Here is a 20,927-nt window from a genome sequence, read left to right as displayed (position 1 = left end):
AAACATCAACATTGGCCTGGGTTTATGAACGTCCAACAATTAATACGATATTTCAGTTTCGACATGCAATATATATCGCGAATAGTAAAATTTTGAAGCGCGTGTTATTTTCTTGTGAAGCTTGTCTTGAAAGATTTCAGAATTTAATTGTGTAACTTCAGAATGCAGAGTGCAACGTCCGTTCCGAGGCAAGAATTAAAAAATGCAAGGCGTGACATACTTTGTCATTTAATATAGATTCCCCGGGGTAAGAAAAGCTGTATGATAAAAATCTCGTGGAGTGTCTCAGAAAAGTTTCATGTTCTGGGCCTTGAGGCCCAGTTTCAGGGTCCTTTCCGGGTCCGTCCCTTAAAGGCCCACCCACGTGGTGCCTCGTCGCGAATCCCGAGTTTATGTATGGATTTAAATGTAAAGCGCAAGGTCGATTGCGAATTTAACTATTAATTTCATAGTGCAAAGTGCAACATCCGTACCGAGGCAAGAATTAAAAAATGCAAGGCGTGACATACTTTGTCATTTAATATAGATTCCCCGGGGTAAGAAAAGCTGTATGATAAAAATCTCGTGGAGTGTCTCAGAAAAGTTTCATGTTCTGGGCCTTGAGGCCCAGTTTCAGGGTCCTTTCCGGGTCCGTCCCTTAAAGACCCACCCACGTGGTGCCTCGTCGCGAATCCCGAGTTTATGTACGGATTTAAATGTAAAGCGAGGTCGATTGCGAATTTAACTATTAATTTCATAGTGCAGAGTGCAACATCCGTACCGAGGCAAGAATTAAAAAATGCAAGGCGTGACATACTTTGTCATTTAATATAAATTCCCCGGGATAAGAAAAGCTCTATAGCAAAAATCTCTCGGACTGTCTCAGAAAAGTTTCATATTCTGGGCCTTGAGGCCCAGTTTCAGGGGCCCTTCCGGGTCCGTCCCCTAAAGGCCCACCCACGCGGTGCCTCGTCGCGAATCCCGAGTCTCATTTCTCGAGTTTCCCCAAGAATAAAGCACGTTCCCGAGGCCACGGCGGGTCGTTCCGAATTCGGAGCGAATTCGGCGTTCCGCGTCGCACCCTCCGGGGTCCCAGGGGAGGCGCTGACGACACGTATTCCCGTCCGGAGGACGTAATCGCTCGACAAAAGCGCCGAGAGCTCCCGGCCGCGTCTTACGGGCCGGACAAAAAGCGTCGCGGCGGGGCCGGGGCGGGAAATAGTTTTAACGGACGGACAGTGCCAGATGCTGCGAGGTGATTCAGGGCCCGAGATAAAAAGCCCCGATAGGAGGGAGGGAGATCGCCTCTCGAGGGACCGAGGACGTCTTCCTCCACTTTTTGCCCGAAAGTAACCTCGAGGACCGGCGAGGATAGACGGGTCCCTTAAAAATGTCGACCAACGATAAGACGTCCACTGATAACATTGAATCCCGTCAATAATTCATACGTAGAATAATACTTTCCTTCTCGTGGCGTAAGGAGCCAAAAAAAAATCCCAAGTAGTGTGCGAGCATAAAAAATCATGTACCCGCGTTTCAATCGTTCGAAGCTCATACGCGGTAGGAGATTAAGGTGATATGAAAGTGATAGGGCGGCTCTCGTTTATGAAACATTACCCCAAAGTGGTCCCGAGTAGTATGAAATCTTTCCACGGTCACAGAAATTTGGAAATCATGAGATTTCATGACTGCACATTTCTCTATCATGTCTGTACTATCACTTGATAAAATTACATGCGACTCTCGTTACGTTGGATTCAGAGAAAAGTTTCACAAGCGATCGACCTCGGATGCGACTCGCGTATCGGCTCGAACAACGCGTTACATTAAACCGAGAGAGCACTTTTGCCCAAAGTAACATGAGTGATAATTTCAATCACTCGACCTTTCGCCCCCCCGTAATTCCACGTGCGACATTAACATCGAACCTCCACCTCAAGGTACAGACCGAAGAATTAGGATAATCAAAGTCCGATTAAAAATAGGGAGGTAAGATCGGAGGGAAACTCTCTCGGCCGAGATGAAAATCTCGGATTATCCTCTCACCCGGGGCCGCTTATCAGGGGCTTATCACGCGCTTCCCGCGGCAACGAATTGTTTACCGCCGGAGTGCATAGGTCGCGAGCCAGCGAGACGAAGCAAATTTCTACAAGGCGTACTTAGTCAATTTTTTTCTTCCCCCGGGGATTTTTATCCGATCCCGTCATATCGAGCCTCCGGGGCGATGATTAGCTCGGCAGCATTGATAAGGAGACGCGAGTAGCGGCGGAGTATTCGCCGGTTATCAGTAGCCAAGGATCTCCTCACAATAGATATCGGATCATTCTACCGAGGAACGGGGTGTGTGGGGGGTGGTCGCGGGGGATGAAAAATCCCGCGGCCCACATTCGCGTCCGTTCCGCGGCGCTTTCCGCGCGTGTCGCGGCCTATCTCCGGTCATTATGAAACTGCAAGACATTGTAAGCGTGTAGTAAAAGCTCGGTAGCCGATAGCCCGCTATCAGGGCGGCTCCCACACGCAAGCCGGAGCTCATGTGCGAAAACCGCGATCGGGATGGACGCGGCTCGCCCTTATCACGAAAAGGTCGGACATCCCGGTTACACTTACCCGGCGATAAGGTAGTCTCTCATCGGAGCGAGGACCGATGTTATGACTATATTTGAAACCGGTGGCGTCCCCGTCCATATCATCCGCGATGCCGATCCGCCGTTATCGGATTGTCCGCCCACCAGGGTTGCAGACAATACGCGAATTGTCCGCGAATCTCCGATTCAGGAAAGCCCGATTAAGGCTGATAACACAAAACAGGGACCGTGTTCGCCGTTACAGGGTCACGTGAACGTAATTACACAGGGTGTAATGAAATTCGTCTGCCTGTCGTACAAAACAATAATGTTGCAGACAATACGCGAATTGTCCGCGAATCTCCGATTCAGGGAAACCCAATTAAGGCTGATAACACAAAACAGGGACTGTGTTCGCCGTTACGGGGTCACGTGAATGAAATTACACGTAAAGGAAGGGGGCAAGGAAGCCTAGGTAGAAGAAAAAAAAATGAATTTCCAACGTTATCGAATTATTCCAAGGAATTATGAACAAGTGAGGGGCGTTGGAAGAAAATCAATTTGCGATTTAGAAAGAGTAACGAGGGAAGGGAGGGGAGAGAGGATTCGAGTCGACCCCTTAAATAGTATTCTAGTTAAGATTTTCGATTCTGCTTCCAAAATCCCACGGTTCCCAATGGATCAGTTTCGGAGTCTGGAGGGAGGGCCTCAAGGCCCTGTTCCAGGGTCAGTGGGTAATTAAATCCGCACATGTCCGGCGACCACGTGTCCCTCTTGATGGATCTGCATGTCGGGCCCCTGGAGGGGGGGGGGGGGCTTGACTTTCAATCGGCGGCACAATGGGGGCCCAAGGGCCCCGACATCTGTTTCAGCTCGAGTGTCACGAAGGGGGGCAGAGATGTCGGGGGACAAGGGTGGGTGGGTGGGTGGTGGTGATCCGACATCCGTTCCCCTCCCCCACAAGTACGGATGCCAGAGAGGATTGTAATCCGATTGGCCGCCGACTGCGATCACATGACCGAGGCCACGTGACCTCGGTGCGCCACCCCGACCCCCCGCGGCGTCGATTTCACGCCAAGCACCCCTTTCCCTTCCGGAAGGGGGCGAGCCCTCGACAACCTGTGGCTCCCCCCTGCCTCGGATCGGATCCCTCGTGGTAATTAGCCCGCGGGATTAGATAATCGCTCGATTGTTCCCCCAACCAGGGGGAGGGCCGGCGGGGGTGGTCGCCACCCTTGTAGCATTTATCGCGCTGGAGAGCCGGGAGCTAATTGGGCGGCGCGATTACCGGCAATCGGGCCGCTTTGTTCCCCGTTGACATCGGTGATCCCCCCCCCCCCCCCCCGACACCTCCTATGGGGGGCGCCTCCACCCCCCGGGGTTCACCGACCACGTGATTAGCTCCCAACACTGGACACCCCGGAATTCTTGCGGGCTCGTGTAAGGAGGGCGGGTGACCGGGAATAAGTACCGACATGTGGAATTGTAATCGCGGAATTATTCCGCGGAATTGAGGGAGAGGGACGTAAGATCGGGGGGGGGACGTAAGATCGCGTCATCGAATGAGGTGGTACACACACTTTTTATGGTCCCGCGGTTATCACCATGAACAGGGTCGCTCAGCGAAACGGGCGCCGCGCACTCGTGTGGGATGCTGCGACCGAATTAGAGTCACCGAGAGCGTCTCCGTCGGGACCGAGGTCGTAAAATCGGGCCCGCGTAACGCGTCCTCGTTAAACGGGCCCTTTAGAAAAAAAAAAAAAAAAAAAAAAGGTGGGCATTCCCTCGGGGCAGGGGAGCGAGCGAAAAGAGGAGAGACGTGGGCACGGGGGGAGTGAAATCGGCCCCGGGATAAAGAACGAGGAGAAAGAGAGAGAGATAGAGAGAGACGGAGAGGTTTTACGAGGCGCCGTCTTCTCGTCCTGGGACGCCAGGAAGGTGCCAAGTCCTTGGACGCGGCGCACCTGTACCTCGGGCACCCGTCGACCGACTGGAAGAACCGGGTGTTAACGAAGATCGACGGTTTCCGCGTCTCGGGCCCGTCGGCGGAAAAGTCTGGGCCCCGCAGCGGTTCTCAACCGCCGCGACAAGGATCGTTCCTTCTTAGTCAAGCCATGGAGTGGATGCGAGGGACCCCGAAAGTAAGTCAGGACTTGCCGATAAGCGTGGACCCCCTCGCCGCGTAAATCACCCTCGGAATGACGGCCACGCTCACTTTCGATATAAATTAATACCGCGAGACGCGGTTTCCCGCGAGGACCGACGCGGCCAATCAGTTCTGCTCCGTTGCGGCGAAGGGGGGCGCTCGCGTGGGTCGCGGACGTGGACGGAGGCGCGCGAGCCCTCAGACGCCCTCGGACCTCCGGACCGGACGCATCGTCGCCCACGCAGCGGAGGAGACCGGACCAACCTGCGAGATCCCAGGTATCTCCGAATCATCTCCGAGACCTTTATTTCTAGCTACGTTCATCTTGGACATGGAAACCGAAGCGCATCGCTTGTACGACCAGGTCTCCACGCAAGCTGTTAAGCTAAATAAACGGTTTGTAAAATAACACGGCTCGATTAATCATCCTAGCCCATGCAGACCTTCGAGGCAGTTCAAGATCTCCATCTACTATCAACCTGGAGATTCGAGTGCATCGTCGGACTGACAAGATCCCCAGTTACCCTGTACGGTTCAATAAAGAATTTCAAATATAACCCGACAGAACTTAATAACCCTAACATAAACCGAATCGTGCACTGGAAGAGCCGAAGTGTTTTAAAGAAGACGAGGAGCCGAAGAGAGTACCAGAGTGGGAGGGACTTCGACCTAACCTCAGACTCTTCACCGGATCCGGTGAAGTTCCTCCCATGACCGACGTACTCTTCCGACGTCTCATACGCGAACACGAATGGCTTTACATAGTACCCTGACGACCCCATACGCCCAGGGGAGGCATTCACGTCCTCCAGGGTGCGATTCATTGAAACAACTGTATCGGTGACGAGAAACCCGAACTGGGCGTCGCGTTTAAGGTTAGGTCGAAGTCGGTCGCGAGGCACTTCCTCCACCTCGGGCGAAGGTCGGCCGGGCGGGTATCGTTAGTATTCTTTATAGAGCCGGCGCGGGATACGCTCTACATAATGGAGTCCCAGCCTAGCGTCTCTTCTTTTGAAGCGGCGTCGGCCGATCTCCTGTTTATGTATGAGAGCGGACGCGGACGGCACCCACACGCGGGGGCGTCCCGGGGACCGCGCGCCGCGACGCCCCCGTACCACCGGGCCCCTCTTCTCCTCGGCCGACGCGGCCGACGTCGCGGCGGTCTGCTAGGAGAAGAGCGCGTCAGAACGCGAAACGCATTCACGTCCCTGAGCCCGACTGTAAAAGCAATCTTCCCCTTTGCCCTCCCCGCCCCCCGCCCCGGGTCTTCTACTGAGAATACGTTATCAGCGCCCTCGCGCGGCCGGATGCTGCGTTTCCTTTTGCGCGCGACCTCTTCCTCCCTTTCCCTCCTTTTTATCTGCATCTTTCCCCTAGCTTTTCAGCCGAGCGTCGAGTCGCCCCCGCGGACCTTAGTGTCCGGTGCATTAGGGGGATTATAAGGAATCTTTGCGCGCGGTGCTGTTTTTTTCTCTTTTTTTTTTTTTTTTCCTAATTTTTGTTTCCCTGCTTTTTCTCCCTCCCTTCCGTTCCCTTTCCAGGACCTTCCTCTTCCGCCGGTCTCCTTCCCACGGGGATGGGACGCGGAGAGACGGAAAGCGGAGCGTCGGCACGCCGGAAGAGGGGCCCTTTTTAGGGGAGGGTGGCGAGGGACGACGGGAGTGTCGCTGGGAATCAGACGGAAACATTCTCCTCGGGGTGGTTTCGTAAGTTAAGTGCCCACTCGAGGGTTAGAGGCGTTTTGGAGGAGTGCTCGATAGGGGTCCAGGAGGCAGCTGGGCCCCGAGGAAGGGAAATAAGGAATTACTTGTCAGGGGCACATGCCCCGATCGACGCGACACGGCCTCGATTTGGCTCGACACTACCGATGATAACGCCTCTACGGTAATTCCCACATCCCTTTCGACACATGACTCCTCCACTCTCCCTGCCACGATTCTCGAGAAAATTCCACCAAGAATCCGAACTACTCCCAATCTCATCCCGGAGTTCCGAATGGAGGAATAAGAAAGAAGAAGAGAAAAAAGGGGGGAAAAATAAACCCTCAACTTCGGTTGAAGTATACAGTCCAGCGGGGGGAGGTCGAGGGGGGCGAAGAGGACCTTCCCACGTACAAGTCGCAGAGGAACAGAGGGAGGGGGCGCGGCGCCCCTTTTTAAAAGGTCTTCCTCTCTAGGCCCGGCATGCCAGAGGGGAGGAGGAGGGGGGGCGGAAAGATAGGGAGAAACGAGGGCCGTCTGGCCGCGCGCGCGTACGTCTAAGAAGTGCGGGGGCCATGTGTTCAGCGTCAAGTTGCCCGAACCCCGGGGCCCCGTTTCCTCGTGCGCGATCCCTCGCATTGTCGCCGCCCGTGACTTCGCCTCCAGTCGAGAACCACGCCGGGGAGTACCCTCGCATTCTCTACATGGCGCCTCTAATATGCAGATCGTCCGCGTTTAGTATATTCGGCGCTAAGGTCTACCGAGATTCGAGAGACAGTAGTTACTTAGGTATCGTGCACTTACCTCGGGCCGCGTTAACGTGCGCGGCGCAGGACACGTGCGTGTGCGCCGGGCGGCCGCACACTACTGCGCTACCGCGCACGTGGCCCGGGCACTCCGGCGCGCCCCCTCCCCTCCCCTTCACCCGCGAGCCCGGCGCCCCCGCGCCTATATAAGCGGCGCGCGCGCCCGCATGGCCGCATACAGGCGCGCGCTCGCGACCGCGCCACACCCCGCGCCCGCGCACTCGGGGGCAGAACAAAGCCCGCAGCATCTGGAACGCGTTAGAGCTCTCCGCGACCGCGCTTTGCCGTCCTCCCCCCCCCCCCCAAGCCCCCTCCACCGGAGGCTCGGGAGCACCCGAAACTCCCACGTGTGCGCTTACGCGTTATATATCCGGACGGGATGCCCTGTCCATCAGGAACAAAGCGCCAGCGCTAATGCACACGCCCGGATGCCCGGCCGAGGTGCTCTCGGATCGGACCTGCCTCACCGTCCGGCGCGACCAATGCTTCCCTGCCCCCCCCCAGCGAACACAACCCCCCGCGATGATCCTACAGTGGCGGCTCGGGACTATTCGGAAAGGTGGCAAAATGTGATTCTTTTTTTTCTTCTCAATTTTTATATGACTGTGTTAAAAGCTGGATCGTTTCCTTTAATACTGTTAAATGCTTCCGCGTCGTTATGTACTGTTCATAATAATGGATATTTGACACGTATCGAAGTCGATGTCTGTCCCACTCGAAATAATGCCACCGACGACCTACGAATTCAACGGGCTATAAGAAAGGTACCGACAACCATGAATCCTCAATGTTTGTAAATTATCTTAATGGACGCTCTTAAAATTTCCTACGAGAAAATGAGATTCCATGGGTGTCGGGACCTTCCTGATAGTCTCCACCCTCACATGGTAAGGTTCGATAAGATTCGGTACACCCTGGTCTGGAAAAAGTCTCACGGAAGGTTGAACCTTCACCTGCCACTTTGGTATCGCCTTAAGAGCGCCACTGACAGTAGCAAATAAAGCTTCTCGCCGGCTCTCGTCGTTTAATTTATGTATCAAATAAATGTTGGGCCTAGTTTAGGTTTAAATGACGAGATAAGTAACGAGCTATTCGGAAGAAAAAAAAAAACAAAGAACTTAAGTGGCTGGTCCTTTAAGGCAGTCCCATAGCTCCTAGGCCCCTTATAGCGAGTCGTCGCTGTGATCGGCGTTTCCTCGCCTTTCTCCCGAATTATCCTCCTTTTCTTCCCATGCGACTCGGCGGATTCTGATTCTGGCATCGATTCGATTCGACATTTCGTGGGTTTACGTCGTGTCTTAATTGATTCGAGCCCAGAGGACCGTTTTTCTCTCTCTCTCTTTCTCGACCCGCGCTCTGTTTGTTCAGCCAACGCTCGTATATGTAGCCGGGCGCGATTTACACAGTTGTCGGATTGTTTTACCGCGGGGGAGAGGGCCGAGGATTTATTTTGACTGTAACAATTACAGTGCCGGGATTTATCGGCGGCGGTGCCACGTGACGAGCGGGCCCGCCGCGACGCGCCGCGCCGCGACGGAGAAGAATGGAGTCGATTGCCGATACAGACGAGTCGATGGGTCCGGTCGACGAGATGCATCCTCAATGGACCGGCTATGTAATTACACTCCCTGAGTGCATTCCAAAGGTACACGTAACTCGAGATTACGCCTCAGAATTAAGGCGACGTGAAACCCCTAAGCCAGATCCGAATAAGACCTATTTTAAGGGTGTTCCACCGAAATGAAATTTAAACACACCTGTTCCTTACCCCATAACAACGTTAGACGCTTCTTTCTAAGGGTACCCCACCGACCGGGATGAATTTTAGCACACCTAAGAAATGGCCCGACACTTTCTATATTGACATTTCCGAAAAAAAAAAAATAATAATAATAATAAAAATAATTGTCGACCGAACCATGAAACAGACCTGCTTCGGGAAGTGAAACGACATTTTAATTACGGTTAATCACCATTCGCATTTACCTTAGGGTCTCGGTGCTGAGAATTTGCGCAAGCGGTTTCGTTAGTGTCAGTTACCCTCTTGGTTGATTATCGGCGTTGAAAGTGAGTTGAAAGTATTGGAAGTAGAAGTAAGGCAAATAATAATACCCGAGACAAGCGTTACTTCGCTTCGGGAAGGAATGATAAATAATAATTAATAATAGTCAACGACTTTTTGACATGGAAGTGTTGCTTCGGGGCCGACGCGGAGATTTTTACTCCTTCTCGAGTTTTTATTTCCCAGTCCTTTGGGAGCAAGCGTCTCGGAGCAGGCTGTTCGGGATCTCCTGGAGTCCGGTGGCAATCCCGGTATTGGGTTCCCGAGTGCAACCAATATCGGGGAATCCGTCCAGAGGACGAGTCGGAGTCGCGGGGATCAAACGGCGAGACGTCAAAGGGGAAGCCCGGCGACGAGTATCGGTTTTAACGGGCGAGATGTTCCCGTTCGCGTTCGAGGAACCATCCGGGAACCGTCCGGGAGCGGTCCCGAGATCGGCGGAAACGTACCAGTTCCTAGATTCCGGGGAAAGCCGGAGGTTCGGCGAGTCCCATGAGTGGGACGAAGACGGAGCGATGGGGCGGCCCACGGGTGGGACGGAGAGGGCAACACTCCCCGGGATTGGGAGACGGACAGAGGGCCCGTTGTCTTCCGCAGGCTCCCATCGGGCCTGTGCTCTCCAACCGAAATAGAAAACCTCACCCACTCGACGTACACCGAGAGTGTGCGTGTCCCCGAGGACCACTTAGGAGAGCAAGGAGTCGACAATGGAAGACTTACAGGGTATTTTGATTTCCCCGCGAGGCCGGCTAGGAAGACAAGGCTCGGCTCGGTCTTGTCAAAACTAGACTTGGGACGATCTACCGACTCCCTTCGGCTACAAATTAACCTCGGACCGAGGAAGATGGTCTCGAGTTACTTTTCCGACGACTTTTCCCGCTTTTCCCACGGTGATAGCGCCGATCTTCTCGCATCATCCGTGACGACGCCCCAAACGACGTTTCCGGTCACCCTACGTGGGACTTTTCCTGAATCCGCGATTCTCTACGGTGATGCATTTGTGATGCAGACATGTACATTGGATGTATGGACCTCACATGCCGATCTGACTATGAAGGCAGCAAAATTCAGAAAGAACAGGGGAGCTCTTTTCTACTTGATCTTCTTTCTTGCGCGCTACGTACATCGTAACATCTAATAAGAGAGAGAGAAAGACCAGAAGGGTCCCTCTACTCTCTCAGTTTCCTTTTCGCGGCCTTCATCAGAATATCAAGGAAATACTTGCTCTTGTGCGGTCGAAACATCCTCCACTCCTGGTGTTCGAAGTGACGCTCGGTTTTAGAAATCGGCACTAATGGGCCGATATTTGAAATTTTGAAATTTTCCAATATTCCAAGTTGAGTTACATATGTTTTTTTATATATACATATACACGAAGTCCCCGCAATCTAGCCGCAGTTTCGTGCAGATAGGATGAACGTCATCACCTTCTTCGCGATGTATGGACCCCGCGGATCGATTTCACGACGAACGGGGAAGAATTGAAGGATAGAGCACAGAGGGGCAGCTTTTTCCACACTTCCTTTTTTTAGGGAGATCAGCTGTGAGGGGCCATGTGACAATCTAATAGGAAAAGAGCAATAAAAAAAGAGGGTACAGCCCCTCTGATCGCTGTCTTTCCTTCCGCCACCTTAAAGTTTCAAGGAAATGGTCGGCTTAGAGGAGTGCATCTTACAAGGGATGCATAATGCGACAAAATCATGACATTTATGTCACTTACTTTCGGTATGGTATTCGAATTAGCTAATTGGACGTCGCGTCGAGCGACTTATCGGCGACACGGTCATTCCCTGTTGCAGTTAATGCATGCGAGATCGCCGGTTGCATAAAAGCGTGAGAACCGGCAATGTAAACATCGTAAGTGGCCGGTGATAAGCGATTGCATGTGCAACGTGCGCTTGTGCAAGTGCGATGTGCACGCTTGCAACGTGACGCTGCTCCCGAGAGCGGCGGACGATACCGCGCGGTTTCGGGGGAAACGCTGCGGGACGGCTGCGGAGGAGTCGCGCGGCGACTTGTGCGGGGGAGATACGTAGAGAAACGGAGAAAAACGGGGAAACCCAGGGACGCGGGGGGAACGCCGGCAAGACGCCGCGAGAGCATCGCGTGACGTCGCGTCGCGGAAACGCGCGCCGCGTTAACAGCCGCGTCTTATCAGTCGCGTTCCCCGTTAGGTCAAGGCTGAGAAATCTTAACGAACGACCGCCACGGCGATCAATCGACGCCGTTTTACGACTCCTTTCCCGTAGGCCGTTTAACGGCATTTCCGGAATCCTAACCGCGACTTTCCCCGCGGGGCGGAATTTCGATGATTTCATCCTATACTAGATCCTAGATCACATTTTTTTTTTTTTTTTTTTTAATGAAATTTCACGAGCATCGCGTTCTTCCATACGGCCTCCATAATCTCGCGCAATTTCAAATGATTAGGTGCATCCAACTTGGAGGAAAGCTTTATAAATATTTTGACGTTTTTTTTAAGACACATTCAAAATTTGGATTTTTGGACAACATTTTTTAACTTCGCCCAGACCAGAACCAAAATGGCGCCGAGCTCTCATATTTCGATCAATATACAATTATCGAAGGCTCTGATATGAGAAGCGAAAGGGTCGGGACAATTTTACGACAATTTAGAACACTCTGGTAATCGATAAACTCGCATTTGAACGGGATAAAGGTGAAGACAAAGTGTTGTATGCGCTTCTATGCTAAAACGATGGGAATACGAGGTCTTGGCGTGAAAGTTTAATTGACCTGGAAATCACAGATGGCGCTGGGGGTCCCCTCTGCAGTCAATTAGGGCCCCAGAAAGCAGGAATCCAGAGGATTTCTGGAGTTTCACATCGATTTCTTGATATTTATTGTACGAAAACGACAGGTGGAGTATACCATTTGGTACAATATCCAATATAAATCGACAGAGCTGTCAATATAAAAAGGAGCGTCGACAATGCAGGCATTTAGAAAAATCTTCTTTATCGACGTCGATCAAGTCCCTCGACGTGTTTCACCTTCACCTTAAGGCTCTTATTTTTCCTCCGAGCAAGACGCGGGGCAGCGTCTCGACGCCGACGCTACCCTAACTGCGTCCGAGCACCGAGAGTCCCAGAATTAGCACGTCGCGAGGTATCAGGAGAGCGCGGAATACCCGCAACCCGATTCCGCGCGGAAAGGGCGTCTCGAAGGGCTCCTCAGGGAGGAGACCCTCGGGAACCGGGAAAGAGCAGATACCCGAAGATCAAAGGGACCGCCCCGGCTATCGGGAATTGATCAGGAGGAAACTCGCAGCGGCGCTGATAACGTCGTTATCCTGCGGATAAATATTTTTTTTTTATCGCGACTTACACCACTCCCTTGTAATCGATGACATAACTATGACTGTAACTTTGTTATCATATGGTTAAATATTTGCCGTATCCCTTGCTGCCACTGTTAACTCTTGAAACCATGTCCGTGTTTGTAACGTTATCTCGAGGATAAATACCTTTTTTTATTATTCCAAATTATCACCGATTGTTTCCTTTTCAAATGGCAATTCTTGCTTAATCTTTCTTACGTCTTGTGGAATCGATATAGATTTTCATCGTGGAAGGATTAATATTTCTTAATATTCACCTGAAATTATATCGTTAGATTCCCTAGGCATATTTCTTGGAGTTAACAACAAATATTATTATACGAGAAAAGGAAAGAATGTAAATTCGAAATCACCGATCGGAAAATCGTGTAACGATGGATGCGCGTGTTATCGTGGTTCATTAATTAAATTGTTTGGTTGTCTACATTATTTTCCGACTCCCACGACCCAGTCTCACGAGAAGCGCACTTTTCCGTCATCGGTTACGACACGCTGCCTCGGTCGTTTACATCTCCGGCCGCGCGTGCCGTATTGGGGTAAACAATTTACAAAACGACGGGAACGATAATCAGGAAGACTCCGAAGCAACGATAAATCTCCCCGATGAAAAGGGGGTAACGAAAGATAAAGGAAAGGAGGGCAATCGGCCGACTCGCGGCGTCGGGCGGTTCGGCGTCGAAGGTGTTACATTTATTATCCGCAAGATCGATCGCCAGAGGCCGGAAGGAAAATTCCCCGACCAAGGAGGACCTTAACCCTGCTCGAAAGTATTTTTGCATTTGATTTTAATCCAGGGTGAGAGGGGGAAAAAAAATTGGGAAAGTGGAGGCTCGTCGCTCTTCGCCGGGTCGACGCCGCGGAAAGTTCTCCGCCTAGCGGGGGCGAGAGAAATTGCGCGATAATTGCCGAATAAATTTCTAGATTATGGCGATAATGTGCTCTGGGTGCGGGGTGGAGGCAGGAGGGGAGGGATCGATCTCGGGAGTCGAAAACAATTCTTTTGGCCCGACCGGCGAAGTCGAGGCGGCCGACAATGGCATTGTTCGTCGCCTCGGCCGCCTCGTTCTCTCGTTGTTACACGTTACAACACCCGGCAGGATTATCGAACAATGTGTCCCGGACGAGTACCGCTAACGAGCCTCGCAGTCAACTGGTTAAACATCGGGGTACGCTAGTCCTCTGCAGGCTAATAAAACCACGCTCTTGCGTAACACCCTGCCGCTATCTATGATCCGATACCGCTGAAAAATCCTACTCCACGAGGGGGCTTCGACTCCATTTATACTCGCTTAGACACGATTTAACGAGATAACGGAGAGATCAGTGCGAAAGAGAAGGCATAATTAGTGTTTGGAATTTTTTAAACACTTATGATTTGGTCCTGCTGAAAAATGCGATTTTTCGAATTTTTGCGATGCGAAATTCGAATTTTTTTAAACACTTATGATTTGGTCCTGCTGAAAAATGCGATTTTTCGAATTTTTGCGATGCGAAATTCGAATTTTTTTAAACACTTATGATTTGGTCCTGCCGAAAAATGCGACTCCACGACGGGGCTTTCATTCCTACTCATTCAAACACGGTTTGTTGAGATAAGAGAGAAATCAAGAGCGAAGAAAAAATACAATTAGTATTTCCGACTATAAATTCTTTACACTTGAAGTACTCTTCAAGGCAGAAACAATGTTTGGCGTTGTACTCCAAGTGTGCCTCTCAGACACATCAGATCATTACAGAGGGATAAAAAGCCAAAAGAGTGATGTAGGATTTACCCGTCAGTACACAACAGCAAAGAGTTAAGATCCTTCCCAGATCCTCCACCTATTAAAATTCCGTCCGGATAAAAAAAAAAATCTGCATCAATACTGTTAAGAAAATTTGCGACCAGAAATAATTAAAATCTGTGAATCCATAAGTGTTTAATATTGATTTTGACACTTTCACTTTCATCTCGACAAAACGCCCTGAAGTGAGTCGAAATTAAGGTAAACCCGTTTTTTCCTTTTCTTTCAAAATATTATGCTTCACTTAGGAATATTAATAAATCAGGTAGGTAAGGTAAGAATTAATTTTCCTGGATTTTAAGATTGATACGAGCTTCGAGATATCAGACATAAATGAAAACTTGAAAGTGAGAGAGTTTGGCGAAACGCGATTTCACATAAGCCGTCAAACGTTAACAATGTACTTCTTGTTTTGATTTCAAACGTCCATTTTGTACATCATACCTCTCCGTACCTCAATTACCGAGGAATTCGACGGTTTTTGTCCTCAATGTTTACTATTTACCACCGAAGTCTCGAAATTCCGGGTTAACGCTCTCTCAGGACTACATAACAATGGAAAAAGTACTATCTCCACGTCTTATCAGTCCCCAGACGTGGAAATAAATTGGCATTACATTCAATTAAACGAGCAAACGTGCGGGCCAAAATTCGAGATCAAATTCATCCTATGTATCCAATTGGATTGTCTCCCTGAAATCCTGTATATAAATTGACTTTCCATTCTACGAGTGATAGCTTATCAACAACTGGGAGCGATGGAAAGTCACGTTTCACGGCCGTCGCGTGATTTTAACAAGTGTTAGTTGTATCTACGGATTCCGCGCAATGAGCCGTTACACTGTTAAAAAATATCAGTTTGATATATATCACACATGTAGTCGAAGTTTCTATTCACGATGCGATATCTCGATACTTCGTAATTGGGATTTTGGTATACAAGTATATATCAATTTTAAAGGACATGCGTACTACAATTTCGAAATCTTTCTTGCCTTTCAAGAAGATATTTTTCACGTTTTCACGTTAACCGAATTGAATGTATGACACGTTAGAATCTCAGGAATTGTAAAACTGAAAAAATCTCAGGTGATCCGGTCGAGAAATATTATTTCGTTTGCCCTGAAAACGTCAAAAAACCGTTCTTGGGGATCTACTTTTTCGGAGGGGGGTTTCATCCCCCAAACTCAGAAACTTTCACGTATAAAAAAATACGTGTTAATTATTTTTCCAATGTACAATATGTCACAGAATTAAATAAGCCTCCGATGATCCGATTAAGGAATATTATTTCGTTTGCCCTGAAAACGTCAAAAAACCGTTCTTGAGGGGTTTATTTTTGGGGTGGGTTTCATCCCCCAAAGTCAGGAATTATCACGAATAAAAAAATACGTGTTTCTTACATTTCGATGTACTATAACAAAATGTCAGAACCAAGAAAATCCACGAAGTGCGAGCGGAAAATTTCCCTTGCAGAAGTAGAGGGCCACGCGAAGTCGTCGGTGGGTCGGGAAGCGATTGCGTTTTATCCGCGTTTCCCGGCTGCGGAATGAACGCCCTCGTTCCTGTAACGACGGAACATCGGAAGAACGGAAAAACGCGCGGGTAAAAGGGGAGGTGAAACAGGAAAAACGCTTCTCGCAGGTGAATTGATGGTCGAGGAGCCGTCGACGCATCCGCCGGAAAGCGGAATTGCGGAAATACGGAACGACGGAACGCGAATCGGAAAGGGCGACGTCATTCGGAAGTAGTGAACGATCCCTAAGACATAACCCATTGTCGAATAAGCACCGACGTATGCAACTCCGTTTGTCTCCGAGCCCCCAGAACAAGGAATTAGGGCCTAAGTAATAGCCATTGCTCATTTTCGGAATAGTTGGCGCGTTGACGGTAAAACGCGAAAAGGAGGGAATTTACGGTCGTAAAAAGGCACTTAGCGACGTCGAGACGACGGGACGCGAGATTAAAGAAAAGGAGTTCTAAGGATAGATTCTCAAACCGCGGAAAGTGTTCCCGACGAGCCGATCGAAAGTCGGGAAAATATCGGCGACACTTATCGTCGCTTCGAGTCGTCGAAACGACGGAGTGACGGGACGGGAAATCGAGGAAATAAAGTTCCAGGGGTGCATATACAAGAAACGGGAAACATCCCTCACGGAATTGATACATGGGAAAGCATCGATACCGCCCTTAGTTGCACGAAGGAAGGCGGAATTAAAGGGGGACGGGATTCTAAGAGGATATTTAGGGAACGCGGAAAATGTATCTCGCAGATGTCGGAAAGGTAAGAAAAGTAACAGGGTGGCACCTCCTTGTGGGAGGGTAAAAAAGGAAATCGGGAGTCGAGACGGTTTATCAGGTGGAGTTGTCAAAACAACGGAACGTGGGAGTCAAAAAAGGAAATCGGGAGTCGAGACGGTTTATCAGGTGGAGTTATCGGAACAACGGAAGGTGGAGGTCAAAAAACGAAACCGGGAGTCGAGACGGTTTATCAGGTGGAGTTGTCGGAACAACGGAACGTGGAGGTTAAAAAAGGAAATCGGGAGTCGAGACGGTTTATCAGGTGGAATTGTCGGAACAACGGAACGTGGGGGTCAAGAAGGGAATCCGGGAGTGGTAACAAGAGACGAAGCAGCCTGACCGTCAACGAAAGAGGAATGATCGCGACGGCATCGTTGGGGGAACGCCGATGCCGGGTCACTGGGTCGGGTGCACGCTCCCTCTCTTCCCTTCGAACTTCCCTCCGTGAAAACACGTGGCTCTGGCTCCGGGTTCCCCGGGAACACGCACGCATCCCCGATACGAGTGCACGCACGTTCCGGGCTCGAATGGCTCCGTCGGGCTTGAGCTGAACCACCAGGCTGCATTCGTCAGGCTAAATCTTCAGGCTAAATCGTCAGGCTAAGCCGTCAGGCTAAATCGTCAGGCTAAATCGTCAGGCTAAATCGTCAGGCTAAACCGTCAGGCTAAACCGTCAGGCTAAACCGTCAGGCTAAATCGTCAAGTCAAACTATCAAGCTAAACCATCAAGCTAAACCATCAAGCTAAACCGTCAAGCTAAACCGTCAAGTCAAACCGTCAAGTCTAACCGTCAAACTACGCACTGGAAAATTTATCACAGCAACGAGACAAGGCAACTTCCTTCGATCCCGGGACTCGGATGAATGTCTTATTCCGGGTAAACGTCGAGTGCGTCGCGACGGCGGAAACGCCGTTTCCATTCAAGGGGTCGATTTCACCATTCACGAAGGGGACTCTTCCCTCGGGCTCCCCGGAAGAGTTGCACGACATACATTAGGCGAGCAATTGTCCGTGTGCACGTGCAAGTGCACGCGCTCCAAGAGGCGATGTCGATAATGAAATTAAGCGCGATTTGAAACGCCCCGCAAGGAATTTTCACATTCGGAGTTGAAACCATAATTCCGACATTACGTAGCAATTAGAGATTACCGGATAATTATTTATTGCACTTTTCGCGGACGTGCAATTGCACGCGTCTCAAGACATCCTCACCATCTTAAATTAATGTTAAAAAGTCATAGAAAAAAATTTGCAAGCTGTAATTTAAATGAAAATTTACCCGCGTTTCAGGAGTCGACGTTGACACTAAAAAAATTAAACCGCGCGGCAATAATTTGCCACGTTCGGAGTCGGAACCATATTTCGACATTACGTCGCAATGAGAGGTGACCGGAAAATTATTTATTACACTTCAGGTGCGAGATTCAGCACGCGGACGTGCAACTGCACACGTTTCAAGATGTGATCTTAAAAATCTTGAAACAGTGTTCGAAAATCACAGAAAAAAAAAATGTGCAATCTAAAATTTAAATAAAAATATTCCCACGCGCAATCTTTTAATTGGACATAACAAACGCGATTCAAAACTTACCCCAAAAAAAGAAAAATTAGAAGTTAAAACATTAAATTCATAACTCGACATCAGATCTTAACCCTTCGAACCCGGAGCCATTTCGACATAAGGGCGAAATTCGTCTGACCGTGCAGGGAATATTGGACCAAACGTCCGTGAAGCTCTTCCATCGGGATGCCCAGATGTTTAATCGCACATTAAAAAAAATTCTAAATTTCAGGTTTAAATTAAAATTCCCCAGTGGAGGTCTTACTGCTGCCGAGAAATCACTTGGTACGCATTGCGCGTTCAATTGTCCGCGTTTCGGGAAAGTGAGGATGGAAATTGAGGTTTTCGGGGTTAATTGAAAATTCGGTGACGTCACGTAGGAACACCAACGAGTGCTCTCTCTCGAGTGCAATCGCGGCGTACAGCCCTTGCGCGAGTACGTGTCTATACGCCTGGATTGCATTACCACTCGACCGGCCGATTTTTCGCTCCCGAGCGCGAACAACGTGGTGCACAATTATGCAACCAACGTGACTTACGCGATCCCGAGTGAGCCGTGACGACGTTAAAATAGATAGTGGTTAAATTGACGGTCACTTTGTTTGCGGTTAACGCGTTAATCCCGTCGTTAACACCATTTCTACCACGATTTTGTGTATACCTATTTCGACCAAAAGGTGTCTTACATAGATCCTAGATGAGCTGGAGGAAAATGATACCGCTAAATATTATACGAAAATTCAAAACATTAATTGAGACAAAAAAATTATTAAACTTTGAAAATAATTTCAAGTACAAAATTTTAAAAGGTGTCTTTTGACACCTTTGGTAGAAATAGTGTTAACCGGCTATTCTCTCTTCTCTCCGCACGCGGCGGAGTAAGGCCCACCACGAAGTACGGGGGGGGGGGACTTTGGGCCCTTTTTTACCCTAAGAACAGGGTACTAAGAGAATCAAGTGCGGTTACTTGTATCAAACGGAATGTCTTACAAGGCGCTGGATTTGAAATCTCGGAGAAGGAAAAAGAGTTGGGACTTATCGGCGAAGTTGGGACTTAGTCCCGAAATTGATAGAAGGGACCCGCTAGGATTAATGAGGGTTAATGGAAACGGTTTCATTAAGGGGGTCGCGAGGGGTTAGAAAGGGTTGTTTCTGGTGCTCGATGGGACTTACTCCCAAAATTCCTGAAGGGTGAATTATTAAAAAAGTAATATTTAGTGGATGAGGGTGCGTTTTCCCTCGATCGACTCGTGGGTACTTGGAATCTGCGAATGTATGCTGGGGTATTTTTGGGGACTCGGTCCCAAAATTCCTGGAGGGTGAATTATTAAAAAAGTGATATTTAGCGGATGAGGGTGCGTTTTCCCTCGATCGACTCGTGGGTACTTAGAATCTGCGAATGTCTGCTGGGGTATTTTTGGGGACTCGGTCCCAAAATTCCTGGAGGGTGAATTATTGAAAAAGTAATATTTAGTGGACGGGGGTGCGTTTTCCCTCGATCGGCTCGTGGGTACTTAGAATCTGCGAATGTCTGCCGGGGTATTTTTGGGGACTCAGTCCCAAAATTCCTGGGATAATTACATCGAGACCATTTTAAAAGCGGGGTAAGATCAAAGCTGCTCAATTGGAGTAAGTCCGAAAATGCTTTCAGAATTAATCCGCGTTGTGCGATTAAGATTTAACGTTCAGAGGATGAATTTTCATCATCACCGGGTAGGCCGTACCCACTAGGACTAAGTCCCGAAACACGTAAATTATTAATCCGCGTTAAAAGTTCACTACTCGACGAGTAAAGAATAAATTTAAATCGCGTGAATCGCGTTAACTTAAACCCAGCGCAAGGTTGGGAGCGGTCGATGGGACTAAGTCCCAAAATAGAGGGGGTACGAGAAAAACAAACGCTCGACCCTGGAATGCCGAATCCATCTCGATAGGTCATCCTCGCAAGGTAGTCGAGGTAGGAATCGGAAAAGGAGAATTGGGTAAAGCGGGTCCCCTCAAATGAGTGCGCGTCTCGTACTCACCTGCCAGCCGTGCTCATATCATCCTGGCGGCCTTGTAAAGGTGCGGGCCAGGTGAACGGTCTCCCTGCGGTCCGGCGGCACTGAACCCGTCCCCTCCGCCCCCACACCGGTCACTGTGCCCTGCGGCACCTGCGGCCCCTGGTCGCGCTAACAGGCCGGGCGCGTCGTCGGGCCCGGCAGAGGAGCCCGGTCCATCGTCTCCGCGTCGACAGGGACGGCTGGCGCGGTCGAGATACGAGAGCGAGAGAGAGCGAGCGACGGAGCGGGCCCGGTACAATAGAGAGAGGATAAACACGGCGTAGCGTGCGTCGGCTGACTGACCGAAGGGAGAGAGAGAGAGCCCGCGGCGAGCGATTCGGGGCGCGCGCCGCTTCGCCGCAGATCGGCCGCCCGCCGGCGGCTCGGCGGCTCGCGGCGGCGCGCCAGCCCGCTCCTCCGGCGGCCCCACTCCGGGCCCGGCGCGTCCGCGCCTGCGCGGGCGTGCGGGCGCCGGCCACGCCCACCGGCCGCGCTCCGCCCCCCGCGAGGGCCCTAGCGCGCGGCGGAGAGAGAGCGACCGCGGCAGTCGGGGCGAGAGGGACGGAGAGGGAAGGTCGACGGTCGGGCGCGCGGCAGCGCCCCGCGGCGGCGGCCCGCACA

At 50.5% G+C, this 20,927-nt stretch overlaps 1 protein-coding gene across 1 annotated transcript in view; it reads right to left on the bottom strand.

Annotated features, from left to right (window-relative positions):
* Nucleotides 1–20,583, bottom strand: part of LOC105699512 (transcription factor SOX-13) — a 53,475-nt gene extending 32,892 nt beyond the window's left edge. The window contains exon 1 of the mRNA XM_012424556.2: nucleotides 20,289–20,583. Coding sequence (XP_012279979.1) covers nucleotides 20,289–20,305 — 17 coding nt within the window. The 5' untranslated portion in view covers nucleotides 20,306–20,583. The remainder of the gene's footprint in view (nucleotides 1–20,288) is intronic.
* Nucleotides 20,584–20,927: the final 344 nt, after the last annotated feature.

This window comes from Orussus abietinus, unplaced genomic scaffold (genome assembly GCF_000612105.2).
Source record: "Orussus abietinus isolate OABI.00-Male unplaced genomic scaffold, Oabi_2.0 scaffold8, whole genome shotgun sequence".
NCBI classification, from domain to species: domain Eukaryota; kingdom Metazoa; phylum Arthropoda; class Insecta; order Hymenoptera; family Orussidae; genus Orussus; species Orussus abietinus.
This window is presented reverse-complemented; position numbering and strand designations above follow the sequence as displayed.